The sequence below is a fragment of the Balaenoptera acutorostrata genome, chromosome 9 (genome assembly GCF_949987535.1).
Source record: "Balaenoptera acutorostrata chromosome 9, mBalAcu1.1, whole genome shotgun sequence".
NCBI classification, from domain to species: Eukaryota; Metazoa; Chordata; class Mammalia; order Artiodactyla; family Balaenopteridae; genus Balaenoptera; species Balaenoptera acutorostrata.
The window spans coordinates 78,929,678-78,947,208 of NC_080072.1; the positions used below are offsets into that span (position 1 = coordinate 78,929,678).

Sequence of the window (17,531 nt, forward strand, 5' to 3'; positions counted from 1 at the left end):
AAAGCCAACACCTGCTTCCACTCATTTTCCCTCTAAAGGATAAGGACCCTTTTGATCTCGTTTTTTTGAGGAGGAGTTTCTCTCTCTCCTTCCTCATCTGAAAAATAATAGGGTTGAACTAGATGGCTCTGGTTAATTTAAACATTCCAAGACTCTGTAACATGTTTAACTATTACATGAAGTCTTTAAGTCCTTGTTTCATGTCACCAGGATAAAAATAACAACTTTAAATGTTACAAAGAGATATATATTTTATTTGTTTTTCAACTATAAAAGTCAATGGCTTCTCAAGAGAACACAAATTTCTAACTGAACATTAGGTCAGCAGAGTGAGTTGATCTGATAGCAATCTAACGGCAATCCTGGGGAGCCCTTGATTGAGATAGATTGAATTCATGAGAACATGGCTTCTGCCAATGGCCTCTGTGCATTGTCATTTGCTCAGTCCTTACCATGAAGAAATAAACAGACTGTGTCCATTTTTCTAAATGGTCTACTTTCAAATAAAATATTTATTTTAGTGACCCTATATAAGAGCACTATCATGGGTGTGGGAGAGAGGGGGACTTTCCAGATTCCTGACCATCGGACACTGGATCATTACACCTCAGTATAAAATTAATAGGATTTCTTCTAAATGACTGGCATCTATAAAACATTCAGACACTAGCTACAGTCACACATTTGTCATCTTACCTCTTATTAATCTATTTTCAAATATATCTTGTGTAAATTAGCTATAAAATTCTTTGAAGAGAAAATTTACTCCCTGACTTTAAAAAAAGTCAAAAGATGTTGAAAATATGACCATTATTAACAGGCTTTAAAAACAAAATTATTGATTGTATTAATATAATATTAATGTAATTCACTCCTAAATATATATAAAAAGCTAATTGCACCCCGAATTCAGTACATAATGTCTAAAAGTACATTTTTCTCTGTAAATAGAGCATTGTAAACCAATACTAATATAATAACCATAAACTCATTTTCACTTTCATTATGGTTGAAAATTTCATTTAATGTGTTTTAATAGGTAAATCACATCATTAATTTTTTTTTTTAGAAATTTCATGTAATGTCTGAAACATTTATATTAACATATTTCCATACAAATAACCCAAAGAAAGTTTAGTATTAGTTGTTTTTATTTGTTTGTTTGTTTGTCTGTTTCTTAATATTGTACATTCTTATTAGTCATCAATTTTATACACATCAGTGTATACATCTCAATCCCAATCGCCCAATTCAGCACACCACCATCCCAACCCTACCACGGTTTTCCCCCCTTGGTGTCCATACATCTGTTCTCTACATCTGTGTCTCAACTTCTGCCCTGCAAATCGGCTCATCTGTATCATTTTTCTAGGTTCCACATACATGCGTTAATATATATTTGTTTTTCTCTTTCTGACTTCACTCTGTTTGACAGTCTCTAGATCCATCCACGACTCAACAAATGACTCAATTTCATTCCATTTTATGGCTGAGTAATATTCCATTGTATATATGTACCACTACTTCTTTATCCATTCATCTGTCGATGGACATTTAGGTTGCTTCCATGACCTGGCTATTGTAAATAGTGCTGCAATGAACATTGGGGAGCATGTGCCTTTTTGAATTACGGTTTTCTCTGAGTATATGCCCAGTAGTGGGATTGCTGGATCATATGGTAATTCTATTTTTAGTTTTTAAGGAACCTCCATACTGTTCTCCATAGTGGCTGTATCAATTTACATTCCCACCAACAGGGCAAGAGGGTTCCCTTTTCTCCACACCCTCTCCAGCATTTGTTGTTTGTAGATTTTCTGATGATGCCCATTCGAACTGGTGTGAGGTGATACCTCATTGTAGTTTTGATTTGCATTTCTCTAATAATTAGTGATGTTGAGCAGATTTTCACGTACTTCTTGGCCATCTGTATGTCTTCTTTGGAGAAATGTCTATTTAGGTCTTCTGCCCATTTTTGGATTGGGTTGTTTGTTGATTTAATATTGAGCTGCATGAGCTCTTTATATATTTTTGAGATTAATCCTTTGTCCGTTGATTCGTTTGCAAATATTTTCTCCCATTCTGAGGGTTGTCTTTTCGTCTTGTTTATGGTTTCCTTTGCTGTGTAAAAGCTTTGAAGTTTCATTAGGCCTGATTTGTTTATTTTTGTTTTTATTTCCATTACTCTAAGAGGTGGATCAAAAAAGATCTCGCTGTGGCTGATGTCAAAGAGTGTTCTTCCTATGTTTTCCTCTAAGAGTTTTATAGTGTCTGGTCTTACATTTACGTCTCGAATCCATTTTGAGTTTATTTTTGTGTATGATGTTAGGGAGTGTTCTAATTTCATTCTTTTACATGTAGCTGTCCAGTTTTCCCAGCACCACTTATTGAAGAGACTGTCTTTTCTCCATTGTATATCTTTGCCTCTTTGTCAATTAGTTGACCATAGATGCGTGGGTTTAGCTCTGGGCTTTCTATCTTGTTCCATTGATCTATGTTTCTGTTTTTGTGCCAGTACCATATTGTCTTGATTACTGTAGAATTGTAGTATAGTCTGAAGTCAGAGAGTCTGATTCCTCCAGCTCCATTTATTTCCCTCAAGACTGCTTTGGCAATTCGGGGTCTTTTGTGTCTCTGTACAAATTTTAAGAGGATTTGTTCTAGTTCCGTAAAAAATGCCATTGGTAATTTGATAGGGATTGCATTGAATCTGTAGATTGCTTTCGGTAGTATAGTCATTTTCACGATATTGATTCTTCCAATCCAAGAACATGGTATAACTCTACATCTGTTGGTATCATCTTTAATTTCTTTCATCAGTGTATTATAGTTTTCTGCATACAGGTCTTTGGTCTCCCTAGGTAGGTTTATTCCGAGGTACTTTATTCTTTTTGTTGCAATGGTAAACGGGAGTGTTTCCTTAATTTCTCTTTCAGATTTTTCATCATTAGTGCATAGAAAGGCAAGAGATTTCTATGCATTAATTTTGTATCCTTATACTTTACCAAATTCACCGATTAGCTTTAGTAGTTTTCTGGTAGCATCTTTAGGATTCTCTATGTATAATATGTCATCTGCAAACAGTGACAGTTTTACTTCTTCTTTTCCAATTTGTATTCTTTTTATTTCTTTTTCTTCTCTGATTGCAGTGGCTAGGACTTCCAAAACTATGTTGAATCATAGTGGTAAGAGTGGACATCCTTGTCTTGTTCCTGATCTTAGAGGAAATGCTTTCAGTTTTTCACCATTGAGAATGATGTTGGCTGTGGGTTTGTTGTATATGGGCTTTATTATGTTGAGGTAGGGTCCCTCTATGCCCACTTTCTGGAGAGTTTTTATTATAAATAGGTGTTGAATTTTGTCAAAAGCTTTTTCTGCATCTATTGAGATGATCATATGGTTTTTATTCTTCAATTTGTTAATATGGTGTATCACATTAATTGATTTGCATATATTGAAGAATCCTTGCATCCCTGGGATAAATCCCACTTGATCGTGGTGTATGATCCTTTTAATGTGCTGCTGGATTCTGTTTGCTAGTATTTTGTTGAGGATTTTTGCATCTATATTCATCAGTGATATTGGTCTGTAATTTTCTTTTTTTGTAGTATCTTTGTCTGATTTTGGTATCAGGGTGATGGTGGCCTCATAGAATGAGTTTGGGAGTGTTCCTTCCTCTGCAATTTTTTGGAAGAGTTTGAGAAGGATGGGTGTTAGCTCTTCTCTAAATGTTTGATAGAATTCACCTGTGAAGCCATCTGGTCCTGGACTTTTATTTGTTGGAAGATTTTTAATCACAGTTTCAATTTCATTACTTGTGATTGGTCTGTTCATATTTTCTGTTTCTTTCTGGTTCAGTCTTGGAAGGTTATACCTTTCTAAGAATTTGTCCTTTTCTTCCAGGTTGTCCATTTTATTGGCATAGAGTTGCTTGTACTAGTCTCTTAGGATGCTTTGTATTTCTGTGGTGTCTGTTGTAACTTCTCCTTTTTCATTTCTAATTTTATTGATTTGAGTCATCTCCCTCTTTTTCTTGATGAGTCTAGCTAATGGATTATCAATGTTGTTTATCTTCTCAAAGAACCAGCTTTTGGTTTTATTGTTCTTTGCTGTTGTTTTCTTTGTTTCTATTTCATTTATTTTTGCTCTGATCTTTATGATTTCTTTCTTTCTGCTAACTTTGGGGTTTTTTTTGTTCTTCTTTCTCTAGTTCCTTTAGGTGTAAGGTTAGATTGTTTACTTCATATTTTTCTTGTTTCTTGAGGTAGGCTTGTATAGCTATAAAATTCCCTCTTAGAACTGCTTTTGCTGTATCCCATAGGTTTTGGATCATCGTGTTTTCATTGTCATTTGTCTCTAGGTATTTTTTGATTTCCTCTTTGACTTCTTCACTGATATCTTGGTTATTTAATAACGTATTGTTTAGCTTCCCTGTGTTTGTGTTTTTTATGGTTTTTTCCCTGTAATTCATTTCTATTCTCATAGCGTTGTGGTCAGAAAAGATGCTTGATATGATTTCAATTTTCTTAAGTTTACTGAGGCTTGATTTGTGACCCAAGGTGTGATCTATCCTAGAGAATGTTCCATGCACACTTGAGAAGAAAATGTAATCTGCTGTTTTTGGATGGAATGTCCTATAAATATCAATTAAATCTATCTGGTCTATTGTGTCATTTAAAGCTTCTGTTTCCTTATTTATTTTCATTTTGGATGATCTGTCCATTGGTGTAAGGGAGGTGTTAAAGTCCCCCACTATTATTGTGTTACTGTCGATTTCCTCTTTTATAGCTGTTAGCAGTTGCCTTATGTATTGAGGTGCTCCTATGTTGGGTGCATATATATTTATAATTGTTATATCTTCTTCTTGGATTGGTCCCTTGATCATTATGTATTGTCCTTCCTGTCTCTTGTAACATTCTCTAATTTAAAGTCTATTTTATCTGATATGAGTTTAGCTACTCCAGCTTTCTTTTGATTTCCATTTGCATGGAATATCTTTTTCCATCCCCTCACTTTCAGTCTGTATGTGTCCCTAGGTCTGAAGTGGGTCTCTTGTAGACAGCATATATATGGGTCTTGTTTTTGTAGCCATTCAGCAAGCCTGTGTCTTTTGGTTGGAGCATTTAATCCATTCACGTTTAAGGCAATTATCGATATGTATGCTCCTATGACTATTTTCTTAACTGTTCTGGGTTTGTTTTTGTAGGTCCTTTTCTTCTCTTGTGTTTCCCACTTAGAGAAGTTCCTTTAACATTTGTTGTAGAGCTGGTTTGGTGGTGATGAATTCTCTTAGCTTTTGCTTTTCTGTAAAGCTTTCTCCATCGAATCTGAATGCGATCCTTGCTGGGTAGAGTAATCTTGGTTGTACGTTCTTCCCTTTCATCACTTTAAGTATATCATACCACTCCCTTCTGGCTTGTAGGGTTTCTGCTGAGAAATCAGCTGTTAACCTTATGGGTGTTCCCCTGTATGTTATTTGTCAGTTTTCCCTTTCTGCTTTTAATAATTTTTTTTTGTCTTTAATTTTTGCCAATTTGATTACTATGTGTCTCGACAAGTTTCTCCTTGGGTTTATCCTGTATGGGACTCGCTGCACTTCCTGGACTTGGGTGGCTATTCCCTTTCCCATGTTTGGGAAATTTTTGATTATAATCTCTTCAAATATTTTCTCTGGTCCTTTCTCTCTCTCTTCTCCTTCTGGGACCCCTATAATGCGAATGTTGTTGTGTTTAATATTGCCCCAGAATTCTCTTAGGCTGTCTTCATTTCTTTTCATTCTTTTTTCTTTATTCTGTTCTGCAACAGTGAATTCCACCATTGTGTCTTTCAGGTCACTTATCCGTTCTTCTGCCTCAGTTATTCTGCTATTGATTCCTTCTAGTGTAGTTTTCATTTCAGTTATTGTATTGTTCATCTCTGTTTGTTTGTTCTTTATTTCTTCTAGGTCTTTGTTAAACATTTCTTGCATCTTCTTGATCTTTGCTTCCATTCTTTTCTGAGGTCCTGGATCATCTTCAGTATCATTATTCTGAATTCTTTTTCTGCAAAGTTGACTATCTCCACTTCATTTAGTTGTTTTTCTGGGGTTTTATCTTGTTCCTTCATCTGGTGTATAGCCCTCTGCCTTTTCATCTTTTCTATCTTTCTGTGAATGTGGTTTTTGTTCCACAGGCTGCAGGATTGTAGTTCTTCTTGCTTCTGCTGTCTGCCTTCTGGTGGATGAGGCTATCTAAGAGGCTTGATGGGAGGGACTGGTGGTGGGTAGAGCTGACTGTTGCTCTGGTGGGCAGAGCTCAATAAAACTTTAATCCACTTGACTGTTGATATGTTGGGCTGGGTTCCCTTCCTGTTGGTTGTTTGGCCTCAGGCAACCCAACACTGGAGCCTACCTGTGCTCTTTGGTTGGTCTAATGACAGACTCTGGGAGGGCTCACACCAAGGGGTACTTCCCAGAACTTCTGCTGCCAGTGTCCTTGTCCCCCCAGTGAAACTGAGACATGCCCTGCCTCTGCAGGAGACCCTCCAACACTAGCAGGTAGGTCTGGTTCAGTCTCCTATGGGGTCACTGCTCCTTCCCCTGGGTTTCAATGTGCACACCACTTTGTGTGTGCCCTCCAAGAGTGGAGTCTCTATTTCCCCCAGTCCTTTCAAAGTCCTGCAATCAATTCCCACTAGGCTTCAAAGTCTGATTCTCTAGGAATTCTTCCTCCCGTTGCCAGACCCCCAGGTTGGAAAGCCTGACGTGGGGCTCAGAACCTTCACTCCAGTGGGTGGACTTCTGTGGTATAAGTGTTCGCCAGTCTGTGAGTCACCCACCCACCAGTTATGGGATTTGATTTTACTGTGATTGTGGCCCTCTTACCATCTCATTGTGGCTTCTCCTTTGTGTTTGGATGTGGGGTATCATTTTTGCTGAGTTCCAGTGTCTTCCTGTCAATGATTGTCCAGCAGCTAGTTGTGATTCTGGTGTTCTCGCAAGAGGGAGTGAGAGCACGTCCTTCTACTCTGCCATCTTGGTTCATCACTAATTTTTTAGAATATTTTTACAATACTATATTCATAACAATCTTTCAGATTTATAAAGATTTAGAAAAGTTGTCTGTCCATAGACTTTAATACTCTAAGTTTCTAATAATGATGAGCTTAGTATTAAATCATATGAAAATATTTTCTTCCTTCATGGACCTAGTCTGTCATTTTTATTACCACCCTACTCTACTCTTAACTGAAAAAAACAAAACAAAGCAAAACTGTTAACTCAAATATTTTGATTTAACAAAAAAAGAGGCTGTCATATTGAATATTTGTCTTACATGATAATTACTTTATTTTAAAACTTGTTAATTGTTACACAGCATTTCAAATTCAAAACAAAACTCCTTTGGTCTTTCCAAATCTCTTCTTCCTTCTTCTTCCTTCTCCCTTTCATCTCTTCTTCTACAGATATTTCCTTAGCGACTAACATATAGCAATTACCATGTTGAATATTCAGATAAATATAAAAATAAATATATAAATATAATAATAAATATAAAAATAATTATAACCAATGTAACAAGTGCTATAATGAGATGTCAAATGTACTAATGTGCAACATTATTATTGCCTGGCATTTGTTTTTTGTAAAAGATCTGTCCCTGCCACTGGATTTTAAACACACCTGGGGTTGGAACCCTATTTTGTCCTCCTATAAACCATTTCCCCCACCTTTCTCCCACCACTCAGCACAGTGCTTTCCACACACATACTAGGAATAAGCAAATGTTTAGTTAAATAGAATATACTTAGAATAGTACCTACATATCACAATATGGAGGCATTGTTTAAAATAATGACTTTTAAAATAATTTTAGAAGTAATACATGCTTACTGTACAGAATTGGAAAATCCAAACAAGTATAAAGAATAAAATTTAAATCAATATAGCTTCAGCTCCAAGCAATAACCACCATGTACACTTTAATGCATTTCTTTCCAGTCTTTTCCTGTACACATTAGGCAAATTACTATTTATACATTTATATAAACATATAATTTTGCATTCTATTTTTTTGTGAACATTTCCCATATCATTAAAGAGTCCTAAATATTAGGTAGTTTAATGGCCACCTAATATTTTATTATAAGATTTTATGATTTAAACATTACATGATTATCGGACAATTAATTATTTACAATGGCTTGTAATTATATATAATTGCACAGCCACAATCAGCATCCTGGGTACATAAATCTTGTTCACTGTCACTGATTATTTTGCTAAGGACTATATTTGGGAAAATAGCCAAATATAAAGAAAAATACTTGGGGATTTATTAATTATGTTGTAAGTTCCATTTTTTGTTCCAGCTGAAGTTTTTTAAAAAGTATTTAGAGTAATTATTGCCTATTATTAAAAGAAATATATGTTTTTTTAAGAGAACTCATTTAAAAATTTTAGTAGAGATTTAATACTCAGAAAGGCATATTATTTTATTTAAGTTAACAAATAGTTACTTTCCACAATATCTCCTATCATGCCTCACATGTAGGTGATCATTAATGCTTCTTGAAGATGTAAATGAATAGAATGGATGAAATGGAACAGAAGAAATGGAACAATATGGAAGAACTTAATAAATGAATTATGTTGGTAATTATTCCTATTTGAATACAATAGCTATATTTCAAGTCTTTTTTCAAAGCATGTTAAAGATTCTCCTGACAAATTCCCTACCTATGAACAAATTCTCAAATCAAACTATTTTGAAGTCTGTTCCAATTATCCATTGTTTCCCCAAAATTAGTGGCTTAAAATATCCATACATTATTTGCTCTCATGGTTTTGGCAGCTGACAGGCATAGCTAGGTTCTTAGCAGGGATCTCTCATGCACATGTGTCTAAAAGTGGCTGAAGCTGGAATCATTTGAAGGCTTCTTCACATATCTGGTGCCTGGGCTGGGATGACTGGAATAGCTGAGGGCAACTTGGATTTCCCTCTCTCCACGGTATTCTCCAAATGGCTAGCTTGGACTTCCTGACAGAATGGTAGCCTCAGTTTAATAGGACTTCTAACTAGGCAGCTGGATTTTCCCATAAGCATTCCAGGAGACATGGGATGAAGCTGCAAAGCTTCTTATGACTTCTCCTCAAAAGTTACGCTGTGTCACTTCTACTGTTGTCATCTGGGTCAAATATAGGCATACTTCATTTTATCGCACTTTATTGCACTTTGCAGACATTGCATTTTTTACAAATTGAAGGTTTGTGGCAACCCTGCATCAAAGAAGTCTATCAGCACCATTTTTCCAAAAGCATTTTCTCACTTTGTGTCTCTGTGTCACATTTTGGTCATTTTTGCAATATTTCAAACTTTTTTATTATTGTTGTATTTGTTATGGTACTCTGCAATCAGCGATCTTTGATACTACAATTGCAATTGTTTTGGGGCACCATGAACTACACCCATATAAGAAAACAAATTTAATTGATAAATGTTGTATATGTTCTTATTACTCCACTGACCATCTGTCCCCCTATATCTCCCTCTCCTTGGGCCTCCCTATTCCCTGAGACACAATAATATTGATATTGGACCAGTTAATAACCCTACAATGGCCTCTAAGTGTTCACGTTAAAGAAAGGGTTGCGGGTCTCTCACTTTAAATCAAAAGCTAGAAATGATTAAGCTTAGAGAGGAAAGCATGTTTAAAGTTGAGATAAGCTGAAAGCTATGCCTCTTGCACCACTTAGCCAAGTTTTGAATGCAAAGGAAAAGTTTTTGAAGGAAATTAAAAGTGCTACTCCAGTGAATACACAGATGATAAGAAAGCAAAACAGGCTTATTGCTGATATGAAGAAAGTTTTAGGTCTGGACAGAAGATCAAACCAGCCACAACATTCCCTTAAACCAAAGCCTAATCCAGAGCAAAGCCCTAACTTTCTTCAATTTTATGAAGACTGAGGTGAGCGAGCTGCAAAAGAAAAGTTTGAAACTAGCAGAGGTTGGTTCCTGAGGTTTAAGGAAAGAAGCCATCTCCATAACATAAAAGTACAAGGTGAAGCAGCAAGTGCTGATGTAGAAGCTGCAGCCAGTTATCCAGAAGATCTAGCTAGGATAATTAATAAAAGTGGCTCCACTGGATAACTTATTTTCAATGTACATGAAACATCCTTCTATTGGAAGAAGATGCCATCTAGGACTTTCACAGCTAGAGAGGAGACGTCAATGCATGACTTCAAAGCTTCAACAGGCAGGTTGACTCTCTTGTTAGGGGCTAATGCAGCTGGTGACTATAAGTTGAAACCAATGCTCATTTACCATTCTGAAAATCCTCGGGTCTAAATATACTCTGCCTGTGCTCTATAAGTGGAACAACAAAGCATGGATGACAGCATATCTGTTTACAACATGGTTTACTCAATATTTGAAGCCCACTGTTGAGACTTACTGCTCAGGAAAAAAAGATTTCTTTCAAAATATTACAGCTCAATGATAATGCACCTGGCGACCCAAGAGCTCTGATGGAGATGTACAACAAGATTTATGTTGTTTTCATGCCTGCTAACACAATATCCATTCTGCACCCCATGGATCAAGGAGTAATTTTGACTTTCAAGTCTTTTTTATTTCAGAAATACATTTCATAAGGCTACAACTGCGATAGACAGTGATTCCTCTGATGAATCTGAGTAAAATAAACTGAAAATCTTCAGGAAAGGATTCACCATCCTAATGCCATTAAGCACATTTGTGATTCATAGGAAGAAGTCAAAATATCAACATTAACAAGAATTTGGAAGGAGCTGATTCCAACTTTTATGGATGACTGAGGGATTCAAGACTTCAGTAGAGGAAGATGTAGTGGAAATAGCAAGAGTACTAAAGTTAGAAGTGTAGGTTGTAGCTGTGACTGAATTCCTGCATTCTCATGATACAACTTTAACAAATGAAGAGTTGCTTCTTACAGATGTGGTAAGAAAATGGTTTCTTGAGATGGAAACTACCTTGGCAAACGTGCTATGAAAATTGTTGAAACAATTGTGAAAATTGTTTGGAAGGACTGACTCCAATTTTGAAAGAAATTCTACTGTGGGTAAAATGCTATCCAGCATCATAGTATGTTACAGAGAACTCATTCATGAAAGGAAGAATCAATCTATGTGGCAAACTTCATCGTTGACTTATTTTAAGAAACTGCCACAGCCACCCCACCCTACAGCAACCACCACCTCAATCAGTCGGCAGCTGTCAACTTTGAGGCAAGACCCTCCACCAGCTAAAAGATTACGACCTACTGAAGGCTCAGATAATGGTTAGCAGGTTTTAGCAATAAAGTATTTTTAATTAAGGTATGTACATTGTTTTTTTAGAAATAATGTTATTGCACACTTGATAGACTATAGTATGATGTAAACATAATTTTATATGCACTTGGAAATCAAAAAAATTGTGTGACTTGCTTTATTGCAATATTAGCTTTATTATGGTCATCTAGAAAAAAATCCACAATACCAGTAAAGTATGCCTGTAGTCACAGGCCAACCCAAATTCAACGGGATTGAAAGAATAGGCTTCACCTTCCAAAAAGGGAATGACCTTCACATACAAGGAGGAAAGAAAGTGTTGGTGGCTATCTCATACACAGGCTGCCACAAAGTCCTAAACAGTTTCTTCAACCTTATGTCTATCTCTACTACATAATTTAAATGTGCCGTTCCCCAACACACACTTTTTCTCTTTCTTTCCTTCCTTCAACTGAAAGTACTCCATAGATTAACAGGGAAAGGAAGAAGGATCTCTGTAATCCTTGCTTTCTTGACCAAATCAGGCTTTACAATTAGATCTGAATTCAGATCTCTGCTGTGACATTCACTAGCAGAGCTACTTGGGCGAATAATTTCTCCTCACTAGAAGGGATTCTCTGATACCCACTGCCTAGTGTAACACCTAACATATAGTAAGGTTATTGACTACATAACTTATTTATTATTAATCGACCAAACTAGCTCTTTGAGATTCCCTTATGTCCTCTATGAAATAGGGATTATAATGCCCACCTCACAGTGACATAGAAATAGATGAACAAGTTAATGTTTGCAAAATACTTAATGCAGTGACTTAATACAGTACAGTGAGGATATGGTAGTTATTGGTATTATTATTACAGTTAATATTCTTATCTTTATTATCGTTAGACTCACTCCTCCATATCCATGTCATCGCAGTCTAACAACTTGTTAGACATCTTCAGTACCTGGATCTCATTTATTTTCCACACCTCATCCTTAGCTACCATTTTAATACTCTGAACATTTATATTGGTGACACATCAAACATATTTTTCCATAAGTCCTTGACCTAGTAATTATATTTCCCACTTCATTCCAGATAAACACAAATTCTCATCAAAAGTTCCCTACACTTAAATCACAAATTCTACTATTTTCTTCTCACAATTTCTTATTCTTACATCTTCCCCTCATAAAAACCTGGTTTCCTGGACTCTGCTCTTTTATTCTAGTCTGCCAGCACCATTCTGGCTTCACTTGACTCTCTAGTCCTCCTTGAGGCTATGGTCGTTTATACTATTGGCATCTTTGATGATGTAATATCAAATTTATAAACTAAATCTAAATTGACCCAATTAACCACTTTTTCTGGCCCTGGTCTTGGCTTTCTAACCTAACCTTGTTGAGTTGGTCAGTTCCACGTCAAAATTATGTTATTGAACCAAACTTGAACTCCAGGACTATTCCAAAATATTTATACTTCACTCTTCTTCATGTCTTTCCTCTTTTATCATGGGCTTATTTAGACATTTTCCATTCTTCTCTAGCTCCCAGTCCCATTCTCATCCAAAAACCTTCACTTTTTGTGGATAATTTTTCCTTCTTTAGTGAAAAAAGGAGAACCTTCCCAAATGAGCTCTCCCAACTTCCCTTCTTAGCATTTCAAAAGCTTTCTCTCTCTATTCATTTTTTCTTCCTTAATTTCTCTTAGAGAAAAAGAAAATGCCACTTCTCATGGCTATCCTCTACACGTGTGCTCACAATCCCTGTCTTTTGTCACCTTTTTGATGGAATAGTCTTTGTCTTAGTCTTGAGTCTCTGCTAGCCACTGCTGGTTCTTCTTACTCTTGATAAAACACCCATTTCTCATTTCCTAAAAATGTCATTCACTTGGTGATTTTTAAAAAACACTTTGTCCATCTCATCATCCCTTCCTTATTTTGTACTCAGAGGTCTTTACTGTCTCATCTCTTTAGCATTCCACCATTTCTTAGCTCCTTACAGTCTAGGTCAGCCCTTACTGCTCAGACTTCATAATCCCCAAATCCAGAGAGCAACTTGCTACATAAGGACTAATTTGGAAAATAAAATATTTAACGGTGGATTATATTTTTCATTGAAAATAAAAGCATCCTTGCAGCTTGAATTGTCCATATTTGGGAATAGAAAAATGTTAATAAGGAAACTGACATTGTTTTTAGCCACTAAAATATCAACACTCTACATATTTTTGAATGTTATTAGAAATCCCTGTTTTAGAAGTAGTAATACAGAGGTATATTTCTCCTTATATCATATCTTGGTTGTTTTTTGAAGCTGGAGTCTACGTGCACATCACTTGATAATCACTATTCTATACCAATTTTTTATGATTAAAAGGGGAGTAATCTTCTCTAATTCACCATCCTCTCACCCTCACCAAAAAGTCATCATCATTATCATCATCTAATCATTTTTCCATGCCTCACTTCTAGTATATACTCTTTCTTGGTCTGAAATCTCATTATTTCAGAGCCTTTCATTGTTCCCTGTTTGAATTTAAACTACTTGATAGATACATCACACTATTTGTACACTGTACTCTTCCTGAACACGAAAATTAGGCCCATACACCTGTAGGTTTGTGGTAATGATGGGATCGTTTCTGTTCCTGATAGCATTGCCTATCACTCTGTTGCTGCTTCTGTAAGCTGTGACTGATTTCAAGAGTCATAGTTGCTCCTGACATTCAAATCCTTGCATTTGTTTTAAATTATATTTTCCTCTTCTATAAAACGCAATGCTAACCAGTAGCTGCCTCCAAGCACAAAGTATTAGGAAAAAATCTAAACTATAATTAAGTTATCCCCAGAAATCATAGAAACCAACTTGCATCTCATTTCTTTTTTACTGTCAACGTTCATTACTAAATATATATTTCATTAAGATACTTACTAGTTTGGTTGGGTCCTTACTGGAAATACAGTTTCTCATGGCTTGACCTTAACTTTATCCATTCCCTTTTGCTTATAGGTCCCCCAGGCCCACCAGGGATAGTGATCGTTGAGGAAATCACTGAGAGCACAGCCACACTTTCCTGGAGTCCAGCCACTGACAACCACAGCCCAATCACCTCATACAACTTGCAGGCTCGCAGCCCCTTCTCCCTGGGCTGGCAAACAGTAAAAACAGGTAAGAGGCTCTAAGGCAATGTCAGACACCACCAGAGCAACTTCCTATGTCATGAGCTATATTTGCTAACAATCTTAGTAGGATTATTTTGGATTCTGGAAATTTTATTATTTATGACAATATTAATCATTGTTGCCTTCTTTTTATAAAGTCACTTCTTTTCTCATTTCCCAAGGAAGGACCACATCATTTATCTTTGTTTATTGAAATAACCTTAGACTCACATAAAAGTTGCAAAAATAATACAAAGATTCCCAGTGGGCCCATCCCTCATCTTGCCCCAATGAAAATATTCTACATAACAATGGCACAATGATCAAATCAGGAAACTGACATTGATACAATGCTATAAACCACAGATCACATTCAAATTTCACCCTTTTTTACATGCAATATTTTTAGGGTATAGTTCCATAAAATTCTATGAAATTTTATTATATCTATTCAAATCGCTACCAAGACAGATAAAGAACTGCTCCATTACTCCAGTTTCTTGTGCTACCCCTTTAGAGTCACACATCTGTTTTATTTATAAAAAGAAAATCTAACATAAAATCACATTATTTAAAACAATACAGCATTTTAATGCTTACTTCTAAGATGTTTGCCTTCCAGTTGCATTATTTTAAAAATAATTTTCTTCCCTGAAAGTTTTCTCGTCACATTATAACTAAACTTCCCTTCCCTCTCCAAATGTGGCTGTCTGCAGGGATATGTGAAATTACACTCAGTTGATAGTTATCACCAATTTAGCATATTGGTGAAAACGTGTACAGTATCTATAAAATGTAATCTTCAGAAGCAGTTGTCCATACTGAGCAGGGATTTGTGATTTTACTTTCTATCTAAATATAAAATTGATTTACCTGCATAGAAGTGAAATATAAAATCAGTAAAATACCTGAGTGCAGTAACCATAAAACTCAATTAATCTGAATGTTATAGGAGTAAAGTGGTACATTTCATTGCTTAAATAAATTAAATTTGAGCAGAAACTTGTTTTGGGGTAAAAATTTGAAATTTAGGGGAAAGAAAGTATATTCATCCACATGCAAAATGCAATTCAGGTTTTTCTTTTTTTTCTTAATTTATTTATATATTTATTTTACTTTGGCTGGGTTGGGTCTTTGTTGCTGCACAGGCTTTCTCTAGTTGTGGCAAGCAGGGGCTTTTCTTTGTTTGGGTGCATGGGCTTCTCATTACGGTGGCTTCTCTTTTTGCAGAGCACGGACTCTAGGCACATGGGCTCAGTAGTTGTGGCACACGGGGTTAGTTGCTCCACAGCATGTGGGACCTTCCTGGACCAGGGCTTGAACCTGTGTCCCCTGCATGGGCAGATGGATTCTTTTTTTCTTTATTTTTTTTAAACATCTTTATTGGAGTATAATTGCTTTACAATGGTGTCTTAGTTTCTGCTTTATAACAGTGAATCAGCTATACACATACATATATCCCCATATTTCCTCCCTCTTGCATCTCCTTCCCACCCTCCCTACCCCACCCATCTAGGTGGTCACAAAGTACCGAGCTGATCTCCCTGTGCTAGGTGGCAGCTTCCCACTAGCTATCCATTTTACATTTGGTAGTGTATACATGTCCATGCCACTCTCTCACTTCGTCCCAGCTTACCCTTCCCACCCCGTGACCTCAAGTCCATTCTCCATGTCTGCGTCTTTATTCCTGTCCTGCCCCTAGGCTCTTCAGAAACATTTTTTTCTTTATTGCATATATATGTGTTAGCATACAGTATTTGTTTTTCTCTTTCTGAATGACTTCACTCTTTATGACAATCTCTAAGTCCATCAACCTCACTACAAATAACTAAATTTCGTTTCATTTTATGGCTGAGTAATATTCCATTTTATATATGTGCCACATCTTCTTTATCCATTCATCTGTCAATGGACACTTGGGTTGCTTCTATATCCTGGCTATGGTAAATAAAGCTACAATGAACATTGTGGTACATGACTCTATTTTGAATTATGGTTTTCTCAGGGTATATGCCAAGTAGTGGGATTGCTGGGTCATATGGTAGTTCTATTTTTAGTTTTTTAAGGAATCTCCATACTGTTCTCCATAGTGGCTGTATCAATTTACATTCCCACCAACGGTGCAAGAGGGTTCCCTTTTCTCCACACCCTCTCCAGCATATATTGTTTGTAGATTTTTTCAGGATGGCCATTCTGATGGTGTGAGGTGACACCTCACTGTAGTTTTGATTTGCATTTCTCTAATGAATACTGATATTGAGCATCCTTTCATGTGTTTCTTGGCAATCTGTATATCTTCTTTGGAGAAATGTCTATTTAGGTCTTCTGACCATTTTTGGATTGGGCTGTTTGATTTTTGATATTGAGCTGCTTGAACTGCTTGTAAATTTTGGAGATTAATCCTCTGTCAGTTGCTTCATTTGCAAATATTTTCTCCCATTCTGAGGGTTGTCTTTTGGTCTTGTTTATGGTTTCCTTTGCTGTGCAAAAGCTTTTAAGTTTCATTAGGTCCCATTTGTTTATTTTTGTTTTATTTCCATTTCTCTAGGTGGTGGGTCAAAAAGGATCGTGCTGTGATTTATGTCATAGAGTGTTCTACCTATGTTTTCATCTAAGAGTTTTATAGTGTCTGGCCTTACATTTAGGTCTTTAATCCATTTTGAGTTTATTTTTGTGTATGGTATTAGGGAGTGTTCTAATTTCTTTCTTTTACATGTAGCTGTCCAGTTTTCACAGCACCACTTAATGAAGAGGCTGTCTTTTCTCCATTATATATTCTTGCCTCCTTTATCAAAGATAAGTTGACCATATGTGCGTGGGTTTATCTCTGGGCTTTCTATCCTGTTCCATTGATCTATATTTCTGTTTTTGTGCAAGTACCATACTGTCTTGATTACTGTAGCTTTGTAGTATAGTCTGAAGTCAGGGAGTTTGATTCCTCCAGCTCCGTTTTTCTTTCTCAAGATTGCTTTTGCTATTCGGGGTCATTTGTGTTTCTATACACATTGTGAAATTTTTTGTTCTAGTTCTGTGAAAAATGCCAGTGGTAGTTTGATAGGGATTGCATTGAATCTGTAGTTTGCTTTGGGTAGTAGAGT

General features: G+C 36.1%; 1 protein-coding gene across 1 annotated transcript in view; it reads left to right on the forward strand.

The window, feature by feature from the left end:
* The window catches only part of CNTN5 (contactin 5), a 1,403,535-nt gene that overhangs the window by 1,288,691 nt on the left and 97,313 nt on the right, over positions 1–17,531 (forward strand). Inside the window, exon 17 of the mRNA XM_057553585.1 lies at positions 14,282–14,440. Within this exon, the coding sequence (XP_057409568.1) occupies positions 14,282–14,440 (159 nt within the window). The remainder of the gene's footprint in view (positions 1–14,281; positions 14,441–17,531) is intronic.